This window comes from Notothenia coriiceps, unplaced genomic scaffold (genome assembly GCF_000735185.1).
Source record: "Notothenia coriiceps isolate Sejong01 unplaced genomic scaffold, NC01 NC01_scaffold00022862, whole genome shotgun sequence".
NCBI lineage: Eukaryota > Metazoa > Chordata > Actinopteri > Perciformes > Nototheniidae > Notothenia > Notothenia coriiceps.
Genome location: NW_011355563.1, coordinates 556273 through 578413, shown reverse-complemented (window position 1 = coordinate 578413; position 22141 = coordinate 556273). Strand labels below are relative to the sequence as shown.

At 39.8% G+C, this 22141-nt stretch overlaps 2 protein-coding genes across 3 annotated transcripts; both read left to right on the top strand.

The window, feature by feature from the left end:
- The first annotated feature begins 1482 nt into the window (after window positions 1-1482).
- srm (spermidine synthase) lies at window positions 1483-5394 on the top strand. Its single transcript, XM_010781190.1, has 8 exons — window positions 1483-1706; window positions 2093-2213; window positions 2299-2391; window positions 3277-3430; window positions 3506-3589; window positions 3858-4003; window positions 4186-4308; window positions 4413-5394. Exons 1-8 carry the CDS (start codon window positions 1576-1578, stop codon window positions 4428-4430), a joined length of 870 nt encoding a protein of 289 aa, XP_010779492.1. The 5' UTR covers window positions 1483-1575; the 3' UTR covers window positions 4431-5394.
- A 2802-nt stretch (window positions 5395-8196) lies between these two features.
- sst6.1 (somatostatin family member 6.1) lies at window positions 8197-9324 on the top strand. Of its 2 annotated transcripts, none has more exons than XM_010781189.1 (2): window positions 8197-8487; window positions 8860-9324. In XM_010781189.1, the coding sequence occupies exons 1-2, from the start codon at window positions 8383-8385 to the stop codon at window positions 9085-9087; spliced, it is 333 nt and encodes a 110-aa protein (XP_010779491.1). In that variant the 5' UTR covers window positions 8197-8382; the 3' UTR covers window positions 9088-9324. The 2 variants fall into 2 exon arrangements, with proteins under 2 accessions (XP_010779491.1, XP_010779490.1); XM_010781188.1 differs by having other exon boundaries at window positions 8848-9324.
- Window positions 9325-22141: the final 12817 nt, after the last annotated feature.

Genomic DNA, 22141 nt, shown 5'->3' with positions numbered 1-22141 from the left:
TGGACAGGTGTCTTTTATACTGATAACGAGTTCAAACAGGTGCCATTAATACAGTTAACAAGTGGAGGATAGAGGAGGCTCTTAAAGAAGAAGTTACAGGTCTGTGAGAGCCAGAAATCTTGTTTGTTTGTTGGTGACCAAATACTTATTTTACCGAGGAATTTACCAATTAATTCATTAAAAATCCTACAATGTGATTTCCTGGCTTTTTTTTTTCTCATTTTGTCTCTCATAGTTGAGGTATACCTAGGATGAAAATTACAGACCTCTGATCTTTTTAAGTGGGAGAACTTGCACAATTGGTGGCTGACTAAATACTTTTCTGCCCCACTGTACACAACTACGGTGTAGTTATGTAATGAATTAAAAACTCTGGTGGAAGGTTCCTCAACAATGCAATTAAATGCAAAGTTGGAGATGAACTAGCGACCCGGCAGCCATCCACGGCGCCATCTACTCACCAAGGGATTCAATTCAAGGCCATTTAGGGACCTTGCCTTGAATTGACTCTCCCATACAGGTTGGACTTCTTGTGTTCATTTTGTGTTTACTTTATCTGTTTGGACATAACGTTGTCTATAATGTATCATATGTATCGGTGCCTCCCTTGTATAATAAATTAAACAAAGAAAAATGCTCACATTGGAAACACTTAGGTAATCAAATTACAAATATGTACTTATTTAGAAGAAAGGCTGCATAAAACAATATATAACCACATATTAAAAATATGCACCCACATCAAAACACAAGAGCAAAAAGTACAGTTTCATGGCTGAGGTCAACATGGCACTGACCTCTAAAAAGCCCTATCACTTTTAACAACTGAATGTATAACAGAAGGCTGTTTGATTCCAAAATAAAACTAGCCTCTGGCTACATTATTTACTTGTGATCCTACAAATGAACAGACACTGGCTCTTTACTCTGGAGTATTTTGAACCATTGTTTGTACCCATAGGCGACACACGATGAAGCTTATGTTCTACCCAGAGCTGTACTTTTCCTTCCGTTTTAAATTACTATCTTTCAACACCGGTTTGAGTGGGGACTTTAAAGAAGTACTGAATCACCTTCAGTTAGTTCTTGAAAATGTACTTGAGTTTTGAATTCATATTTGTATAATATGTTACAAAGAGGAGGGTAGGCTTTAGTTTACAGTGTTGTGGGGTTTTTTATGTGTCTAAAATATGAATTACTTTGATAAACGCCTTTATAATATAATACAATAAACGAATGTTTGCCTTTTCTTGGTTTTTCATTGGTACACCAGCACTGGTTTAGCTGTACGTAAAGCTACAGCATGGGCTATAGCTACAACAGCATGGTTGTGTGAGGAGAACAGCCTAGAGGCGGTGGGCGGGACTCGCGGTTTCAAGTCAGACAAACGGTACAGGAAACTATTTATAACGGCACTCCATTGGTCTGCATAACTACAGATCACTGACGTCGGCAGCATCCCATTGGTTGTGGGTCAAGGCATCAGTTTAGCTGGCAGACAACGTGAAAGTGTTACTCTCTCACATTGCCACATTACCCACACGTTAGTATTATTTGTGGCCGTGCAGTTCTGTCATGGAGCACATAAAAGATGGATGGTTTACTGAATCATGCGCGCTATGGCCTGGGCAAGCAATGAGCCTTCAAGTAGAGGAGGTCCTCTACCACAAGAAATCCGATTTTCAAGATGTTATGGTTTTCAAGAGGTGAGTACTTTCAGCTAAAAAACTTGGTTGCTAGCTGTGTTAGCGTGTGTCGTCAATGAATGAGCAACCTGAAGCTCCTGGGATCGGGAGAAGTTTCTTCAGCTGTTAGCTTAGCTGAGTTATTGTTCAGTTTGCCCCTAAACACATTTGTCTTGCAAACACACTAGCTAGGTAGAAAAGAAAGACATAATATGGATGAGTAGGCAAGGTGGTTAGTATTTATAGTTTTTGGCTAGGAGGAGTAACGTTAACGGGTCAGTCAAGCTAGCAATATCTTGTCTCTAATATCTCTATCCTGTTTAAGTAATGTAAATATTCGTGATTAGTTCATTACACTAGCTTCAAATGTAATGTGCCTCTCACTTTGCTGCAACATTACTTTTCAGTAAAACCTATGGGAATGTTTTGGTGCTGGATGGAGTGATTCAGTGCACTGAAAGGGATGAGTTCTCCTATCAAGAGATGATAGCCCACCTTCCCTTGTGCAGTCACCCCTGCCCCAAGAAGGTATGGCTCAGATGTGTTGAGACATTAATCTATCTGCAGTATGGCTGAGTCATGTTTCCTGTGCTAATAGTCTGCCTGTTTTCAGGTGCTGATTATTGGAGGTGGAGATGGCGGAGTGCTACGGGAAGTGGTGAAGAATCCACTGGTGGAGTCGGTGGTTATGTGTGAGATAGATGAGGTGAGAGCAACATTACTTTCAATAATAGGTGTCATTTACGCTGGTGACATGTCCCCACCCTTTTTTGAGATGGCCAATTGTGTATAACTTTTGACAAATGTTCTAAAAAAACACAACTAACATGTACATCTTGAGAACAGTGCGCCTGTTCACACTTGCCGGGTGTATTTCGGGGAACCAAGATATACAATTTGGAACCTCAAATAGAAAATGTAAAAACAAACATTGCCCCCACTTCGCAGCAGGGCGTATGCACTGCACTTTCCTATATTATAATGCCCAAAAAAAGAATAAATTCAACAGTTTTGTTTAAAGTAAGATCTGTGTTGACGTTCCCTGGGAGAGTAGAGATGTCTCCTTACTGATTTCACTTCTTCCTGTGGAAAACTCTTTGAAGCTCTGACAGCAAGTCTCACACCAGGGTATGATTCTGCGGCGGCGCAGAGTACATCAACAACTGTCTCAAAGCGGACACTGGGCAAACAAATAACACTTATGTACAAACCGCTGTTTACAGAATTTCTTTATCACCCACCTTTCGGTGGTGATTTGCAGAGCAGCCACAGCATTGAACAAGTCAATATTTGGAAGCTTAAAAGTTTGCTAACTTACCTATCAAGCAAGTTAGAGATTTATTCTATGCTTCATTTAGTCTATGATCTTAATTACACCTTACTTTTAATGACCACAATATATATATGACAATATGATAGCAACAAACTGTCAGACTTGTTCGGCGACCATGCTAACATCCCCCATCTATCACCAGAGAGACTTTACGAACAGCATTATGATGCCGAACATCACAGATTCTGTGTAAAAGGATAATTTGATCCTAATACAGCACCTAAGTAATCACTGCTCATTTCCATGTCTTCTGTGAAGGATGTCATTAATGCGTCGAAGAAGTTCCTCCCAGGGATGGCCAAAGGGTTTTACAGTCCCAAGCTCACCCTCCATGTTGGAGACGGCTTTGAATTCATGAAGAAGAACCAGGATGCCTTTGACATCATTATAACCGATTCCTCAGACCCTGTTGGTAAGCTAACAACACCGTTGTTTGCCACAACTGCTCATTGAGGCAATCCAATTCTGAGTTATGATTGTATTGCAGGACCTGCTGAGAGTTTGTTCAAGGAGTCTTACTATCAGCTGATGAAGACAGCGCTGAGAACTGGTGGAATTCTTTGTTCGCAGGGTAATTTTATATTTCACCCAAGTTTTGTGTTAACAGTAAGAAAATGTCTGATATGTAAATTAGTAAAGTGCTTACTTGAGTAGAAGTCATACCTATGCTACTAAATATCAATGTACATCCCACTTTGAGGTACGTTTAAAATACTGGTGATGGCTTGTTTTTTTAAACACCTCAAAGTGTTGTGTTCCCATTAATATAGTCGTCCACCTACAAGAAACAGGGCAGGAAATGAACATGCCCTTATTCCGCTCTCTCGTCATATTCACAGGAGAGTGTCAATGGCTCCATTTGGAGCTGATAAAGGAGATGCGAACCTTCTGCAAGACCCTATTCCCTGTGGTGGACTATGCCTACACCACCATCCCAACTTATCCCAGTGGCCAAATTGGATTCATGCTCTGCAGTACAAATCCTGTAAGTGTGCGAGTCATTCTCCATTTACCATCTGCCAATTTCCTGATTGTTGTCTGATAGACTTTACATGCCACTTGCTTATTGTAAAACCTAATCTGAAGCACAATAAACATGTCTGCTGTTTTCATGGTCGTTGGTAATGTCCATCAAATGACTGGAGTGCACTTTCACTTTTGAATTAGGAAACAAATTTCCTGGAACCGATGACAGCATTGTCAAAAGAAGAAATGGGAAGTATGAACCTTAAATATTACAACCCTGAAATTCACAAAGCATCGTTCGTCCTGCCAGAGTTCGCTAGAAAGGTAAATGTTATTAATGTTACTTTGTATATTTGATTTGAGTTCACTTTAAACTGTTAAACACATTTTTGCTACTTTTCAGTCGCTATCTTCTTTACCATTTACAGGTTCTCAATGAAGCATGACCAGCAACAAGCGACCGCCATGTTCCTCCTCTACCTGGCCCTCAGACTGCAGATGCTCCACGTCTTCTGCTCCTCAACACAGATCAGTAACACGGGAGAGAGTAGCCTCCAACATTTCACAGGTGGAGGCATATAATAATCAGCGGGTGGGACCTTGCTCAGTTACATAGTGTTCCAATGTTTTGTTCCTTCCAGTCTTACAGTCTTTTATTTAAATATACTGATGTATATTTTTGTTTTTTTCAATTTTTTTTAAATCTGTAAATGTCTTATCAGCATTTTTGTCAGGAGCTAAATAATGGGCTGGTCCGAGCAGGGAGAGCATAGCGGTGGAAACCTAACCTCACTCTGAAACTGTGTACTGTCTATCGAACTCACTGCATCTACCCACTATGTAATACGTTACTTAATACATGGATATGTACATGTAATGTATTGCTGTACTTTTATTTGTAATGTTAATCATCGGTTTGTGCTCATAGGAAAATGCAGAGTTGCCATCTGTCATGACTGTTTATTCAAAATATGTCTACTCTACACACAAACCCTATAGTGCCTGAAATTGGTTGTTTGTTGTTTGAAAACTTCTTTATCTATCAAAGTGTACCAGGCACATCAAGTGGCCTAGAAGAAAGCTCAAGTGTCCATTGTTGAGAAAAGTCCCTTTTTTATAATAATACCAATTAAGGATGAGATGGAGTTGCTCAGCTTTGACCATGTGTTGGAAATGAAAGTCTTTAATGTTACAGTGTTAAACATACAAATGAATCAGCAGTCTAATGGAGCTTTACAAAGCAAGACATTTTTTAAAGATGTGAATTTAATATGATATTCACTTAAAGTATTGGGTATTGACTACCAGTGGTACTTGTGTTCTGTAGTAAGCCTGTAGTCCTTACCGTCTCTGACCTTCAGTACTCATTCGCTTCAAGTCCACATTGAATCTATTGAGAAATGGTTTCATACATAAGCAATGAATTTGATTTTTTTAAAGAACTAATAAACTGGTAAAATAAAATGGCTATATGAAATCTGTGTGCATTCCACCACTGATGGGTTTGCTCGTGTGCATACGCTTCTATCTTTGCAAATAAAAGCTAAATGCAGGAATACATTTAATATTTTCTTTCTGGTTTATAATGCTGATATCGTGCCTTAAAAAAATACCATAGTTGATTGCAGAAAAAATACACTGCTATTTTAAATCTGTAAAATACAGTGGAAAAAACTGAGTTAAAATTGTGTTCAAGATCTCTATCCACTAAACCTGTCTTATATTTCTGAACTAATCTTCACCAATAGCAGCATCACTTTCCAACCAAATGCAGGTTAATATGTGATGTGTTCATGGAGAATGGTTAACCCTGAACATAGTCATGCAGGAGGTACTGGTATGAACAGAGTTGCAGTAATGGCTATGTACAAGTGCAGTTTCAGTATTCAGGCACAAGATGGCGTTCTTTAATCTGTTATGTATATGATGGTAAAGGAATGCATTTCAATTAAACTTGGTTTTCTTTGAATTTAGATGAAAAGCCCCTTGGCTCCTTTCAATTGTTCCCATCTGTCAGTGTTTTGCAATGGAAAATGTCACTGTTGCCCTAAGTTGCATCAACCTTCATTATTGTGTTAGACCTCAGCCGTCACTGGTTTTCTATTAAAATGTGAGCAACCTGCAACAGTACATTATTACCATACTGCTTTCATAGTGCATTACAGTGGATGCACTCAAGGTTCTTCATGTTCATGAATGTTCACTGCAGTAATATAGGAATGGAAAAGTGCACTGTCTTACATTAAGATCCTTTAAGAGTAACTGTTGGTATTAAAATGTATGTTTATCCATTTAAACGACAATACTCTGCAGTGACAGAACTTTGAAGACATTTCACCTTCTTGTCCTTTGTAACTTTAATGCAAGTTAAATTTAGACATTTCTGGTGCATTTTGACAAGTTTTACCCATATATCTGGATCCTTCTATTTCATAGATACGACTCCACACCCAATCCTCAGATGATCTCATATTTAATGTTCCTTTGTTATCCCTATCAGAGAGCTGTTGAAGTGTTGCTTGAGGCCATACATGAAGTAGATGTAGTGAAAATGGAGACTTCCACGCACATTAATAAGATCTGGGAGCACCCAGACCTGTCGTCATGCTGACGTTCCTCACAGCTTGAAGTCTCTTTCAGTTTGGACAGCAAATATTTATAAGGAGCCCAATTGTTGTTGATTCTTCAAACACACTGAACTGCAAATATAATGCCGTTTCAAAACCCAGCTAATCTTGGGTTTGCCTCCAGGCCATGTTGAGATTTAGCAGTGTATGGAAGAAAATACCTCAAACACTGTTTTGAAAGCACAACAAATCAATTTAAACATATCGACTAGAGTATAAGTACTGTATGTTCCCTGCCAGTAGCACCGTCTAAAGACGTCACAACAGTAACCCGTCAGTTGTGCTAATTCAGCAATTTATGCCGGAGGGCTGCTTGAACATTTGAAACAAGTTCTTCTCCAACAACGGTGTATGTTTTGAGTGGTTTAACTCATATAGACCAGTCTAATTGGATTTTACAGCAGATTAGAAATAGCTCAGACAAATCTTTCTTTTCTAAGCTGTGAACTACATTTAATGATGCTATTTAGTTGCATACAATGGCCACAATAATGAGAAATAAACAAGTCTTTACGTAAGATGCATATGTTTCTGCTTAGCTTCTATCAGACAAATACATCCTAAATGTAATCACTTGTTGACTTTAATGTATTCTGCTAAATTCAAATGTAATGTAATATTAAGCCTTATGTAATATTTACATAAATCATTCAAACACTGTCTAGTGCTGACCTCGGAAGAATAATTTATAAGAAAGACTTGGGTAAGAAAATAGGTAAATGACAAATTTGTAATGTGTATTGCTAGCCAGGAAACCATTTCTCACTAATCCGCACAGCTTAAGTGTGAATTTAATTGAGCTGCAGCTATAGTACATTTAAATTATAATTATTGTACTTTCACAGTCGTTGTGGCTTGCTAGACGAGAGTACAGACATCTTTTTTGTTTTGTAAAACTAGTTTGGATACAGTTTTTTATTTGATGGTAACTGAACAAAATCCATTGTATAGTGTTTGATTCAGAAAAGCAAAATAAATTGGTCCTTCTTTTTACCAACTGTATTTACTCCGCTAAGGTCGATACATTTCCTGAAGGCACTTCCTCAGTCTTAGTAAGTGTCAGACCGTTCAATTGTAATCTGCAGGTGTCAGAGAGGCTCGTAGAGGCACTGTGACAGGAATCAGATGTTGACAGAAGCACTGAGCAATACAAGGGGATGCTGAGATAACAATAACAAGTCAGCTTGTGGTCCATTTGTATTGCTTTGGGATTTTTTTTTGATTGCCATTTTACTTTGAGTGTTCGGGGCGGTTGATGAGTTGTGGAATTATCCGTCCACCACCTGAAGAGGTCTTGTTTGAGATTCTCTTTCATAACTGTCAATACATTAGTGACATGTTGATGTCAAAAACTGCTTTTAGCCCGATGACGTCTTCGCCCTCTGCAGATGTTCACAATTTGTCAAAAAGGTTAAGTGTTCGACGCTTCCATTTGTTCTGTCCTGAACCGTTCATCTCCCCTCCTCTTCCACGCTCACAAAAACACCCCCCACCCCTAAACCCACTCACACATACACCCCCTATCATACACCCACCACACTGTACGTCAGTGGCAGAAAGGGGTATAAAAGGGTGAGGGACTTTGGAGGTAGAGCAGAAGAATCATCAGTGGTGACCACCAGCCGCGCTGCACTTTCTCCACCAGTCTCCTCTGGATCGCTGAGCTGCTCAGACTCTCCCTCTCTCTCTCTTACCTTCATTCTCCCATCTCTGTGAGCCTCCTGCTCTTTTGGCTTTAGATCTGCTCCGTCAACTGCACTCCTCTCACAGCATGCAGCTCCTGGTGGTGTTAGCAGCTCTCATGGGGGTCCTGTACACTGTTAGAGCAGCCTCCGTGCTTCCTGTGGGGGACAGGAGCTCCATCCATCTGAACAGGGTGAGGAAAATGTTGTTGTATCCTTTATACAAAATGTATTTCTTGTTTTTAAAAGTTATTATTGATAGATTTGACAATTTTTTTGTAGGGAAAAATGTTTAAGTTTTAAAAATAATAACAGTCAAATCCAGATTATTTTTAAAATCCTCAGAAAATAAATAGCTTGTGAGTTTTTTTTTATTTTAAAGAATTTATTTGGAATACAAATATATTTTCCAAGAAAATTGTATTAACCTAATATAAAGTTAATACAGTCTTTTATTAAGACTCTTAAAAAAAATGATAATACCCAAGATCACAAGATTTTACATTTTCACATGACCTAATCTCTTTAATTATATGTTTAATAACTATATACAGATTTTTGGTCAGGAGCTGAGTAAGGAGCGAAAGGAGCTGATCCTGAAGCTGGTGTCAGGCTTGTTGGACGGAGCTCTGGACACCAACATGCTGCCGGAGGAGGCCGGACCCCTGGACCTGGAAGAGCCGCTGGAGTCCCGTCTGGAGGAGAGGGCCGTCTACAACAGGCTATCACTGCCGCAGCGTGACCGCAAAGCCCCCTGTAAAAACTTCTTCTGGAAAACGTTCACCTCTTGCTAACAGTGTCCACATCGCCTCCTGTACTCCTTCCCTGCCAGCTCCACATGAACTGTAGTAGACCTCAGCTGTACATAACATCTACACCTGTCAGACATGCAGCATAGATGGACTTCACTGACACAGTGTGTCTGTTTGAATATTAATTATGTATCTATCTATTTATGTATACAATGTATGTATGTATTTATGTAGCTGTTTATTTCAGGGTAAACAATAAAGCATGGATATATCATTTGGGATGGTTATCACAGTTTATTTATTTCGTGAATATACCTAATAGGGAAACGGTCATATTTTGTTAATCAATTGATACAAAGAAATTGTGGAAATATTTAAGGGTGAATATTTAAATATATACTCAAAATCAAGCAACATTGTAAATGGTACAATGCACAGACTTCCTACAATGAAAGCCATTTTTTTCCAGTCTCGATCTTACAAGGTAACAGAGCGCAGCTTGTAATGTGTGCATCTCCTTTATTCTGGCAAAATAAATACTCAAGGGGAAATAAATATTGCGTAAACCAACATTTAATATTCCGATTTGGAAAACTATTACAATAAAAAGTGGCGCAATTTTGGCTTATTACTGTTTTTTATATAACAAATGACAAAAATGAATTGAAACTTTATAGATAAATAAGTAGACAAAACAAATATTTAAACATATACTGTAAATATGATTTAGTTCACACATTTGTACATGTTTTAGTAGTAACCAGACTGTGGCCCTTATTAATTCCTAGTCACAAGCTCTGGGAGATCCTTCAGTGACTGATCACAGGTTGTTAAACATGTCAGTAAGATGGAAAAGTAAATAAATTAGAAGAGACCCCTGTATTCACTCAACACTGTCAGGAACAGCAGCAGATAGAGTACATAGTCTGGATTGTGAAAACACAATAAAACATTAAAACGAAATCTAAATGTAAATAAGGTGTACGGTTGAAACTAATCAAACCTCACTGTTTGATTTTAAATGCACAAACACGACTGGTAGTGCATGTTGCGATAATGAAGTGTTTTCTGTGTGACCTTATCAACCCTGTTTTCGATTCTTGCTTCAACAAAAACCAAGCGTCGGCCCTCAATCAGTCACACTACAATTTCCACACGCTCTCTCAGCCCTTCTGGCATGTACAACCGTTGTGATATGTGTGTTTTTTAACCACTTACTGCAGTAGAGAGTGGAGTAGGTGCTGGACACAATCAAATATTGACTTTCTAACCGGGTCCACAGTCCCTAGGAGTGAACTGATGGATAACATTAGGGAAATTATGCGGGTGAAATATCCTGCTGTTTGAGGCAGTTCAAATTACTTGTTTTTTTTAAATAGCTGTGAAAAGATGGCCAATCACACCGCTGAGCAAAAACAAACAACAACACAAACAAATTACCAACACTTAAAGGCTGACTGGTGAATCACGAAAGCAAAAGGCATATCATTATAATAGCAGTTTCTATCATTATACAAATGACTTGCATAATATATTCACGCATACACTCATACTGTCTGGCCTTTGTTCTGTGCACTAACTTACTTGTTTTGAACTGGCCTTGTTGCTCCTTTGTGCTTTTCTAGTGTGTCTAAATGTGTTGTAGATTATACAAAAAATGCAGTCGCTTTTGACTGTTTTCATGTTCTTATTTTTAACATTTGTAAAGCACATTTTGGCCTTTCCCCTGTGACAAGTGCAGGGCATGAAGTTTACATATTACTGGTTCATGGTGAATTTATGAGAAAAAAGCTGGCAATAGATCTGAAAAGAAAAAATGATACAACACTCCTGTGAAAATTCTTTTTGAAGTGTACTGCCTGAAGTAATTTATCCACATTATATGGCACTATGCAATCATAAAATTGAAATCTTAAGTGAAATGTGAGAATTCTTAAATAACCTAATAATGATCCATAGAAATCCTACTCAGTATTCATACCTCGACTGGGTAACTGTTATCTTCTTGAACAGGATGAATAGAAGATGATGGCTCATAAATATGCTTGTTTCACAGGTGTAAAGACTTGAGTTAACATAGGTTCACAGTGCTGATTCATGTTCAGGTGGGAATTTTAAGGCAACGGTGATGACATTTTCCCCCTTTATAGGCAGTGAAAAGAGCCCTTCAATGATCCATCCTAGTTTTTATTGAACAAGGCTGCATAATCTCATGAAAACACCCCTTGATGGTGAGTTACAGTTCCACACATTTCTAAGCAATGTAATTACATGTTCTCGCAACCGCTGTGAAGTCTTCTCCGCCGCTCGCGTTAACGATGCTGAACAGACAAAGGCTCCTGTGGGCTTACTTGATTACAGTTCATCACCTAGTATCTCTAATTCTTACGCAGTAAAAAGTAAAAAGCTCCCTATCAAAATGACATATTTTAGACTTACAGCATTTGGGAGAATAACTAGTCTGTAAATAAATAATCATTCTGAAGAATAGAGAATCATATGCTGCTACAAAAAAAACAGCCTATGATGCCAATCAGTACACCCGGGGCTGAGGTTATGAAAAACGATGTCAGTAAAGGTGCTGTCCACTCCTGACTTCATGCCCCCGGGCTTCAAATGAGCAAGCAGAGGAGCAAACATCAAAGCTGATGCCTGCAAGCAAAGCATTTTATTGGCTTTCCTTTTGATGTGAAGGAGGACGTAGAGGAGTGCTCAGGCTTAACTGTGTAATTCAAATTTAAATGTGACTTCATGCTGGTATATGAAAATAACAAAGACTTCCATTTTGTTGGAGCTCCTTGTAAGGAGAAAAAACGACTTCAAAGTTCACTTTTAAACTTTTGTTGATGTGTGTATTTGTTATTAATATTTGTGTCTGCATGTGGCCTATGATTCATGTTTTTTTTTAAATGTCTGACTTCTTGTTGCAAAAACAGTGAGCATAGGTGATCTTGGGAATGACTCCTGATGTTCAAAGTCAGATTTTTAAATATACACAACCGTAAAAAATACACACAATGTTTGAAAAGGGTTGGTGAACATCTAGTCATTACAAATAGATATTCCATTGATCAATATATTTATATGAACATTTAGTCAAAACACTATTTGTAATATAAATGTTAGTTGTAGAGACAATAAATGTTAAACCTACCTTCATTATAAGCTGCCTCATTGAATTCTACATGGTCCCTGTTTGCCTCTGTGTTTCATCCCTCAGTGAGAATTTTAAAACGCTTAACGTCAAATGTTTTTTTAACCTGGCCTTGATCGGTCAAGACAGGCCAAATTAACACGGAGCGCTCTGCTAATGCTTCTGAGGAAAGGTGTTAGAAATATGTTGTGTCGAGACCCCCGCTGAAAGAAAGGGCTGTCTTCTCTCTACAAAAAACTCTATCAACAAAGAGTTACATTATGCTGATAAATAATGATTTACATAACATTGAATAATTACTGCAGCTGATAAGTTGACAATAGATGTGTTGTGTAACCAAACACTGAGTACATTTGAAACATACAACATAACCACATTAATTTGACATCTTGGCTATGAAAAACATTCATCATACTCTTATGCATTTTTATGTGATACATTATACAGTCAGTGTACATGCTTTATTTGAAAAACCAGAGATGGAAGATCTGTGCATTCTGTAGTACTTGTACTTTATTAACCCAGAGACTCTGGACACAGCGCCTGCAGCAGCCTTATTCATCTCTTTCAGCCCGGCTCAATTTGTTTAGTTGTGACATTTGAGAGAGGTTGTATCCACAGACTAGCTGAGGCATTTTAAAGTAATATAAATATATAAGTCACCACTTTTAAAAATGCTCCAGGGAAAGGACATGCCTAGTAGGAATAATGGACCTGTCGCTGTGTCTGCAGAAAGATCATTAGGACCTTTTCAGGGCCTCTCCTCTGTTTAGTTGAAAGTATTATGATGCCATGTCTTCCTGCTGTTGATCAGCCCTTGCTTTCTGTCTTTTTTAGAATAATTTTAGCAAGCACCTGACAACCAGGTGTCTCATATTACATGAATTATGCTTTTCAAAGGCAAAGAGCTACATCATCAGAAGTAGAGGGTCTTTGACCACTGAATGTTACCTCATTGTTCCTGACCAAACTATTCCTGACACACCACACAAGCTAAAGTGTCCTCTGATGTTTTTCTCTCAAAGAGTTCTCCTGTTTGGGAGCACCAATGAGATTGTTTTTGCCAGCAGGGTCTAATGATGCCTGATGGCTTAATCAGCCGACCTATGCCAGCACTAAAAGCTGATCATTACGGGCCCTCTGCTCTCTCAGTGCTGAAGCCGTGGCTCCGAAAATAAGCTGTCACCAGCCCGAGGAAGGGCTTCAGGGATGCTGCACACCGGTCACTATTGTGACCCTGTTTATTTTGTATGGCACTGCTTTGGGAAGGTGGGCAGGTCTGTGGTGAGAAAGTAAAACACAGGGTTTCAAAGATTCAGTTAATGATGACCTTAAAGTGCTGTAGAACGCTAACCGCAGGTTACATTTACTGTAGCAAAAGTAGCAATCTTCAACATGAGAGGTCTTAAACTAAAGCTCATTAGAGTGCACGCAATGACAAGTACCTATGTTTCCTTCACTGTGTAATTAGGACTACCAGTTAAAAGAGTAAATAAGAATAACATGAGAAGAAGTTTTGACTTTATTCTCCTGAATATGTTAAAAAAAGACTACAGCCATGACGTGAGGCTGTTTTTAAGCACAACTGTTGTGCTTTGAGCTAAATGCTAACATTAGCAGAATGACAATGCTAACATGTCAATGTTTAGCAGGTATTATGTTTATGGTCTTGAACCTACTTGAACTGACCTTCCAATGGAACTGTAAGGCAACATGCACATATATGTAGTTGAATATGTTTTGGAGTTATTGATTAATTTGGATGACATGCAACATAAGTCAGTGGCCGTATAGCAGGAACAATATGTTTTAGCCCATTTTTAGCCCTCAATGCCACCCTGGCCTAAAATCATCTGACCATTTTGTAAAACATTTTGTAAAACGACAACTCTTTCTTACAGTGTAAAATGTGCTGATGAGCAATATATGAGCTTTAGATCTGAAAAACAGCATTACATCTTGCGAATTGCCACGCAGCAACAAAGCGTCAGGGAGAGAAATGTCTATTCATGAGACATTGTACTTCACTTTTGTAATTTGCAGTTTATGACGCCCTTCCCTTATGAACATTTTAGACCTGCGATCTGTAACTGTTTAGATTGCAAATCAAATTCAAATTTATATTCAGATTTTCGCAGCCAGGGGCCATTTTAAACTCAACGGACCAAAAATCAATAGGATCAGTTTATAGAACACTGTGTCTCTACAGTTTTTTAAATACACAGTTATGAGCAATGTATAATCAGCAGAGCAGAGGCTTTGGTGCAATGGTGTGTGGGTGGTGTTGTACTTTTGATGGCAGTGGTGGAAAACATGTAAAGGGTAATTGTTTCATGCTTCGTTGATCCAATGAATGACTCTCCAGTCTGACACTTAATCTCATCACTTTTATTGTTTTGAACCCTTTCTGTGAGAATGTGTGGTCCGAGCAAATTGTTGGTGTCTTTGTGGTAAAAGGTTGTGAAGACCAAATCGTAAGTTAGAAAAATACTCTCTGGTATATAAGATGTGTTCGGTAGTTGTAAAGTATCAGAATCAGAATACCTTTATTCATCCCACAGATGGGACATTTACATTTGTTACAGCAAGTAAAGAGCCAGATGTAGCTTAATTTTAATTGAGAAGCATGCATACAAATATTAAGAAAAGCAGAAATTACACAATTTAAATGATACACATCCAGTACCAGTAACAGTTTTGAGATATAGCAGCCAGGTGGAAGTATTAAAGATGGGAGTATACCAGCAGTGGCGTAACTATCGCTGGTGCAGCCGGTGCAACGAACCGGGGCCGGCCATGGGCATATGCAAAAACGGACACCACCCCAGCCCCATCCTGTTCCTCCATCTCCACCACCTCGAGGTCCACACGTGGTCCTCCGTTTCCTCGTAGTAGGCCTGAAATGCTCCATGCGGTGCCGGCGGCGAAGTTGTGGTAGCATCCGGCAGGCATTACAGGAGGGAGACTGGGTCAGACTGGGTCAGACTGGGTCAGGCCGTCCCCGGCTTGTTCAGGCCCCAAGCACTCGAAACAAAGGCGGTGGGGATCGGCACCTGCAATTAGGCCGGTGCACGTAAGACAGGGTCAGTGCTCTAGGATTGGTGTGTTCATTATTTTATTCTTCCTTTTACTCTTCTTCCGCTTCTCTTAGTTGTTTATCCTGCTCGCTGAAGAGAAAAGGATGACAGTCAGGAAGCGAGGCCGCGTTATATAGGGTGGGCTTGCGCACTCAGGTAGGCCCGCCCCGAGGGGCCGGCTACGTTTAACGATATCTCAGTAAGTGAACTAGTGCATAGTAAGGTCAAGGGGTAGTACCCATAGAGTCCAGTAGAGGGCGGAGCCTGTGAGATATAACAGCTAAACTGACAAAATGAGACAGTTTTTTTTATCATACATCGTCCTCGAAATCGATCACTAGCGTTAGCAATGTTGACGTGCAGCGGCAGCCGGAGCCGGAGGCTAATGATAGCTCACCTGCCTCACCACCATCATTGCCATCGAGCTCCACAAGTGAAGCTGTATCCGTGGCCGTGGCTGCCAATATTTGCACCGGGGCCAATCACAACCTTGTTACGCCACTGGACTGGAGTATACAGTGTATTACACAGTTATTTACAGTTTATATATTTGCACATAAGTAGTATGGCACAACAGGGGTGTTATAGTCTAGTCTTTGTTGTTATATGTGTGGGCGTCTACCAGGGGCCATGGTGGTTATACAGCTTGACGGCTGAAAGAAGGAAGGACCTGGGGTATCTATCTTTGGAGACACCACTGGTGAAGAATCCTGTCGCTGAAGGAGCTGCACAGTGCGGACAGGGTGTCCTGGAGGGGGTGGGGGGGTGGCAGGGCCGGACTGGGACAATAAGTCAGGCCGGGAATTAATACCAACCCAGCCAGGCCACTACGCAGTTTTCTTTTGTGCCATTTTCCTGGATTTATTTGTCAATATTTACAGCGTTGCTACCCATAGTGATAGCCCTAAACTTGAAATCTACTACCCCAGAATAAACATAATAACAATAATAAATGTAATTTATATAGCGCTTCTCATCTGCAAATCTCGAAGCGCTTCACAGCAAAGGACACTGATACAATTTGATACAACATATGGACATGGGTTACTATTTAAAAAAAAGTGCAAATCTATTTAGGAACCTATCCATGTGAACATATTTTAAATGGAGGTGGACCTCAAATCCTCTAGGGGGGTCCGAGGGCATGCTCCCCCGGTAAGATTTTTTTTTAAATGTTGGACTTAAATGCATCAATCTGGTGCATTTTGAGGGGGAAATAAAGAGAGACTAAACCCATATGAAACAGAACTGTATACATTTAAATAATCATAAAATCATAAGAACATGGCCATAACCAATAACATACCATATCCAATATGAAAAAACATTGAAACTTGTTTATTTATTTGTTTTTGGTTCATTTATAGTTGTGAGTGTGTCTGGGCTCCCTGAACGCAGCTCACCGTCGCCCCCTCTCCCCCCTGCCTCGCTCTTTGAGGGGCCAGCAGCAAGACTAGTTTTAGCTTCTCCCAACAAGTTTTTAAAGTTTCTCTTACCTTTTTCGCCTAAGTTAGACATTTATTTACTTTATTTTCAATGTGCATATTTTACTAATCACTCCCTTCAAAATGGAAATATTGTGTCGTTAATAAATGGTGACCGAAAACCGTTTGTGACCCACCTTGAGAAATTAGACTGAGTTAACCTAAAACTTAAATCTAAACACTCCAATGAGTCCTTTTACCAGTCACCTGAGCTGATAAGTTATCAGTTCTCTCAGCTCTGACAGGAGAGGACTCTCCTCCAGCCCTTGTTGACAGCTCGTCTTGTCATTATAATCGTTAGCGGCAGCTAGATTAGCAACCAGATGCTAACACAACAATTGACGTAACCGGTGCGCGCGCTTTCTCTCTCGCTCGCGCCACACATACACACCCTCCGCCGAGCTTAGATGAGCACACAGAGAGCCAATCGAGGGCCATTAGTGTATGATCTGTATGAAGTGTCGGGGCAGGTCCACATCATGTAGATCAGCCAGTCAGCCCTCTGTGAGGCAGAGTCAGACCCACATTTGGGCGCCAGCGTTGCGTTCACAATACATAGACATAAAAAAAAAGATTCTAGGCCAGCAGGCCACTTAAACCTGTTAAGACCCAAGGTCCCCGCCGGGCGGGGACGCCTGGTTTTTTCCAAGCGACACTGTGTCTCAGGGGAGTTCTTTACATACTTGTCAAAGAACCTATTAATGGGTGTCTTATACCTAGATTTAACGGAAATAATCTCAGCTAACTGACGATAGGTAAACCATTTTTACGCAAACAAAACACAAGTATCATAAGAAGGCATCTAAATGACGGAGCCCTTAGCAAAAATGCTAACCGGACATTGGGGCACAGAACTCCAAATAAAAGTACCCCTTAATACTTATCGTAGGCTGCACATAGCAAGAAATCCGATTAAGCTGAGGTTCGCACAGATTATTTAGGTAATGATGAGTATCATTCCAAATGGTGATCCGAGGCTTGGCGACCAGGGAAGCAAAGACAGACATCTCACAACACCGTACCTTTACGTAGCTTTAGGAGATCGTCTCACCGTAGGCTGTTAATCTGATGCAAAAGACGTATTCAATGGCATTAAAACGAGGAAAAAACGGCGGCTGAACGGTTAATTCCCATAGGTTGATAAAGGTTACGGCAATATTTGTTTTATTTATAATCCATATTCATTTTATGTAAAAATCGGAGGGGCAAAAGTTAGCTTGCTAATCGGTAGCCACCCAAGAGTGGCCTGCTGCTTCCGGTCTGGGCTATGCGCAGTCCTAAAACACACACACATGACCCAAATAATGAACTATGTGGGAAGTTCCCTCGATTCCATTGGCTTCCTGAACGGTTATTAGCAAAGAGATGTTTCAATGTCCAAAATCGCATCAAAAGGGGGGCCAAAAGAGAATATGGAAACATTCCACCCAAATGCCCCAAGAAGAGGGTTTTTATTTTTGCTAAATCTCTCTAAAAAAGGTCAAATATAACTTGTTTTGCATCAATCTTGATACAGGGTGCTTATTATATGTTGTACTTTGGATTCCTAAAGCTTTTAGTCTACGAACCCATCATCCAAGGTTAGTTTTCACTATAAGTACAAAATATCTTTTGGACGGACACTATAATTTACATTTTTTTACCATGTTCAATCTGAATTTTATTTAAAATAAAAAACATCTATATTGAATCTGACTTTTTTACATCCAAATGACAGGTTTATCATTACTTTGAGAAAAAAGATTATTAATTTAACCCTTTTAGAAGGGAAGATATGGTCATTTGTTCTGGGAATGTCATTTTCGAACCTGAAACCTGAAAAACAGGCTCGGGGTTTATTAACAGGCCAGGCCATCGGGAAACCTCCCGGTCCTCCCGATGGCCAGTCCGGGCCTGGGGAGGGGCACACGTTGTCCAGCAGGGAGGACAGCTTGGCTGTCATTCTCCTATCTCCCACCACCTCCACAGTGTCCTAAGGACTCCCAGGACAGAGATGGCCTTCTAAACTACTCTGTTCAGTCTCTTCTTGTCAGCAGCCGAGATGCTGCAGCCCCAGCAGACCAATCCATAGGAGATGGCTGATGCCACCACAGAGTCATAGAAAGTATTGAAGGAAGTGGTTTGAAAATACAAACTTCTATCCAGGTATCCATTGCGATATAGCGGTCGGAGTTACTGTGGCAGTTCTTTAGCACTTAGCGCCAGACTCATGACCACAAGCCACTTGTCTTGATAGTGTAATTAAAGGAAAAGGATTTCAGAGAGGGATTCAAAGAGCTACAAGATGATATCGGCTGTATTGATTAAATACTCCAGCATTCTGTATGATGTGTACAATATGGGTCCCTAATCATAGGGGTAACAATCCTGTGATCTTCCTTCTTTTGCTAAGCCTTTGCACCTGTAATAGATTTGTTGCCACAGCAGCAGATGAGGAGCTCAAGTAATGCTATTTTCCCCAGTATGTAGTGCTGCTTAAGACTATTTTTGGTACAATTGGGCTCTTGTGGGATGGCATTACACCTGATTGCAGTTGCTTTAACAACAACAAAAACAGATTTGTCAAATTGCCACAATGCAGAGAAACACACACACACACACACACACACACACACACACACACACACACACACACACACACACACACACACACACACACACACACACACACACACACACAAAGATCCTAAATGTTACCACAGCATTACGGGTGACAGTGATGGTTTTCGTTTATAAGTAGCATGTGAAGTCCCCGCTGCTGCAGAGGAGAGAGTCGTGCCATTACTCATATCGGAAATCCATGTTTAATGATCAGGCTGACCATCATTTTTCTCAAGCCTAACAGACCTGAAAATGTTTAATCAATTATACAAGAAGAAACCCCCCATTAATATCCCTACTGGATTTATTGAGTCATGGCCTGTCAGCACTATTATAACGTTTTACATCAGTAGCATGTGTATGTTCACAATGAGTGGATGTATTATGTTATTAAAATACATTTTCACTGCTGATTTTAACTTAATAGTTATCTTAGAGGCATTTTCGGTGAAAGTTGTTTTGGATAATCAAGTTACAAATGATCTCCTAACTTTCCATTTTAATTCCTTGTTTTCGTGAAAGGGAGCTGTTTAAAACCTAATGAAGGAAAAAGCGTGGTGGCACCGAGCCGAGGCACCATAATGAAGTAAAGGATTCAGGGGCAGAAGCAGCACCTGTGTGCCATTTCTCATCATTGCCTGTTCGCTCCAACGTCACTGAATGCTTTACCGCCTTATGGCAGTCCACTGAATTGCTAAATCCTGTGCCTGTTTGCATTAGCAAGGAAATGGCCGCATTTGTTATCCGTGAAAAAGAACCACGCTGGGCCAAATCGAAAGAGTAATAGGCCTGATGTCAGGGATGAAATCCAGCACAAAAAGACTCAACATCAATTCATCAGGAGCCGTTCTTTATCATTAGCATCTGGGGATTCTAGAGCAATAAATTACACTCTGAACATGTGGGTCTAGCATCTGGGACACTTTGCCCAACGGCTCTGTCACTGCAATCATCCTGAAGTGAAACAATACAAAACTTGTTGACATATTTCAGTGGATTTGTAAACTACTCAAAAGTTAAAGGCTATCTTTCAACTTTAAATAACATGTTTTGATCTGATTGTTATTTATAAAGTCAGGTTGATTAGGACAGTTTGTCTGTGAAATGGGATAAGACTTTCATTAACCTTTAAATTAATAAACTACATTTACTTAAAAAACAACATTTGTGGTTTTTACCAAAACATTCTATTGACTTTTGCAGAATGAACCAGTATGCTCCATCAGTAAAGAAAACACATGATTTGGTATTTTTAGAAAAATGAAAATAACAACAAATGTTTTCAAGCCTAACAACCTTTGCCTGGATTTATCAATCTTTTATATTTGTCATGCAATTTTTATTTAACTGGGTCTCTGTTCAGCCACTTGAAGCTACCTTCTGTATGAAGCTTGCTTTTTAAATAAAACGGATCTGCCTTGACTAAAACCCTCATGTTTTTCAAATTAAATTGTGTTTTGTCCGATGATTTGGGCAGATTTCCCCCCATGGGTATCTCTTTTAACATTGATTACGCCCACAAAGATTACAGTGCAGCACCAGTAACATTTATTCTCTGCCTTTATTTGCGAGCACCATTTTTACTATGTCATTTTCTCTGAAAGCAGCCTTGAAGAAAGCTCCATGTGCTCAGAACATGCAGGGGATTGAAATGAGTCTTTAGCAAGAAATTGCTTTGAGTCATTTCCAGGTGTATTTTTGTTTTTGTGCCACTTAATGTATTCTCTGTGCCCACGCACAATAAGCGAGAACAATGGCAGTGTTAATGGAAACATTTAACAGGAACCCGCTGCTCCCCAGAGAACAAAGACATTTTTTAATATAGGCTATATTGACGGCATTCAATCAATTCTGTTTCTTTAGCTCATGAACATCTGGCCTCGAGGCACTGACAGAGTGAGTTCCCGGAGTGGCAGCGACATTCAAACATATTTGTTCTTGTTCTGTGAATTCAATGTGGATGTTTCTGCCAGCAACATTTAACATTTAGGCATTTAAAGTTCAGACATTTTTAAATCAGTGTAAGTATTTGATTCTTAGATATTGGGCAGCACTGCTTCTAAACTCTCTTTTTTTGCAGCAGGTTTGCTGTTAAAGAAAAACCCTATTGTATGGACTACAGTAGAAAAGCAAATTACAGTGGATTAACTCTATATTGTTCCTCTGTGTTCTGCTGAAATGACACATCCCCATTTACTCAAGTCCTTAATTACAGTTTGCAGTTAGTGCTTGAGAATACAGTGATTGCAGCAAGGTATAAGAAAAAGAGGATGAGGCTGGCATGGTGACGGTGTTGACTCACCAGATACAAACAGCCACAGTCCTCTCCTCTTTTCAATGTATGTCAGGTGGCCTATTCTTTATTTAATGACTGACTGACTTCATATAAGGAAGTACTTCATTAAGGCATGGTACAGCAAGCAGGTGACGCAGCGCTGTGAGGACAGTGTGTGCCTCATGGAAATTCAAGATTTGATCATGCTGAAATCAAAACAACCTGCGACTTGTGTCTCCACACATTTTGAGTGCCAGCTCAGCTCCGTGTGTGGAGATATTATCTATGGTACATGCAGAAACACACCATTAAGTTAAGTATTGCAAATGTGCTTTGTTCATGGTGCACATGTACAAAGCTAGTCCCAGTATTCATTAGACCCTGAAGCCTTTATAATGTTTGTTTGTTGTTTGCATTGAGGAGGGCATTCAGAGTTGCTTGATTTAATTTACATATATACTCACCACTTAACACAGGACACAGCTCCTCACCTTCAGATTCAAAT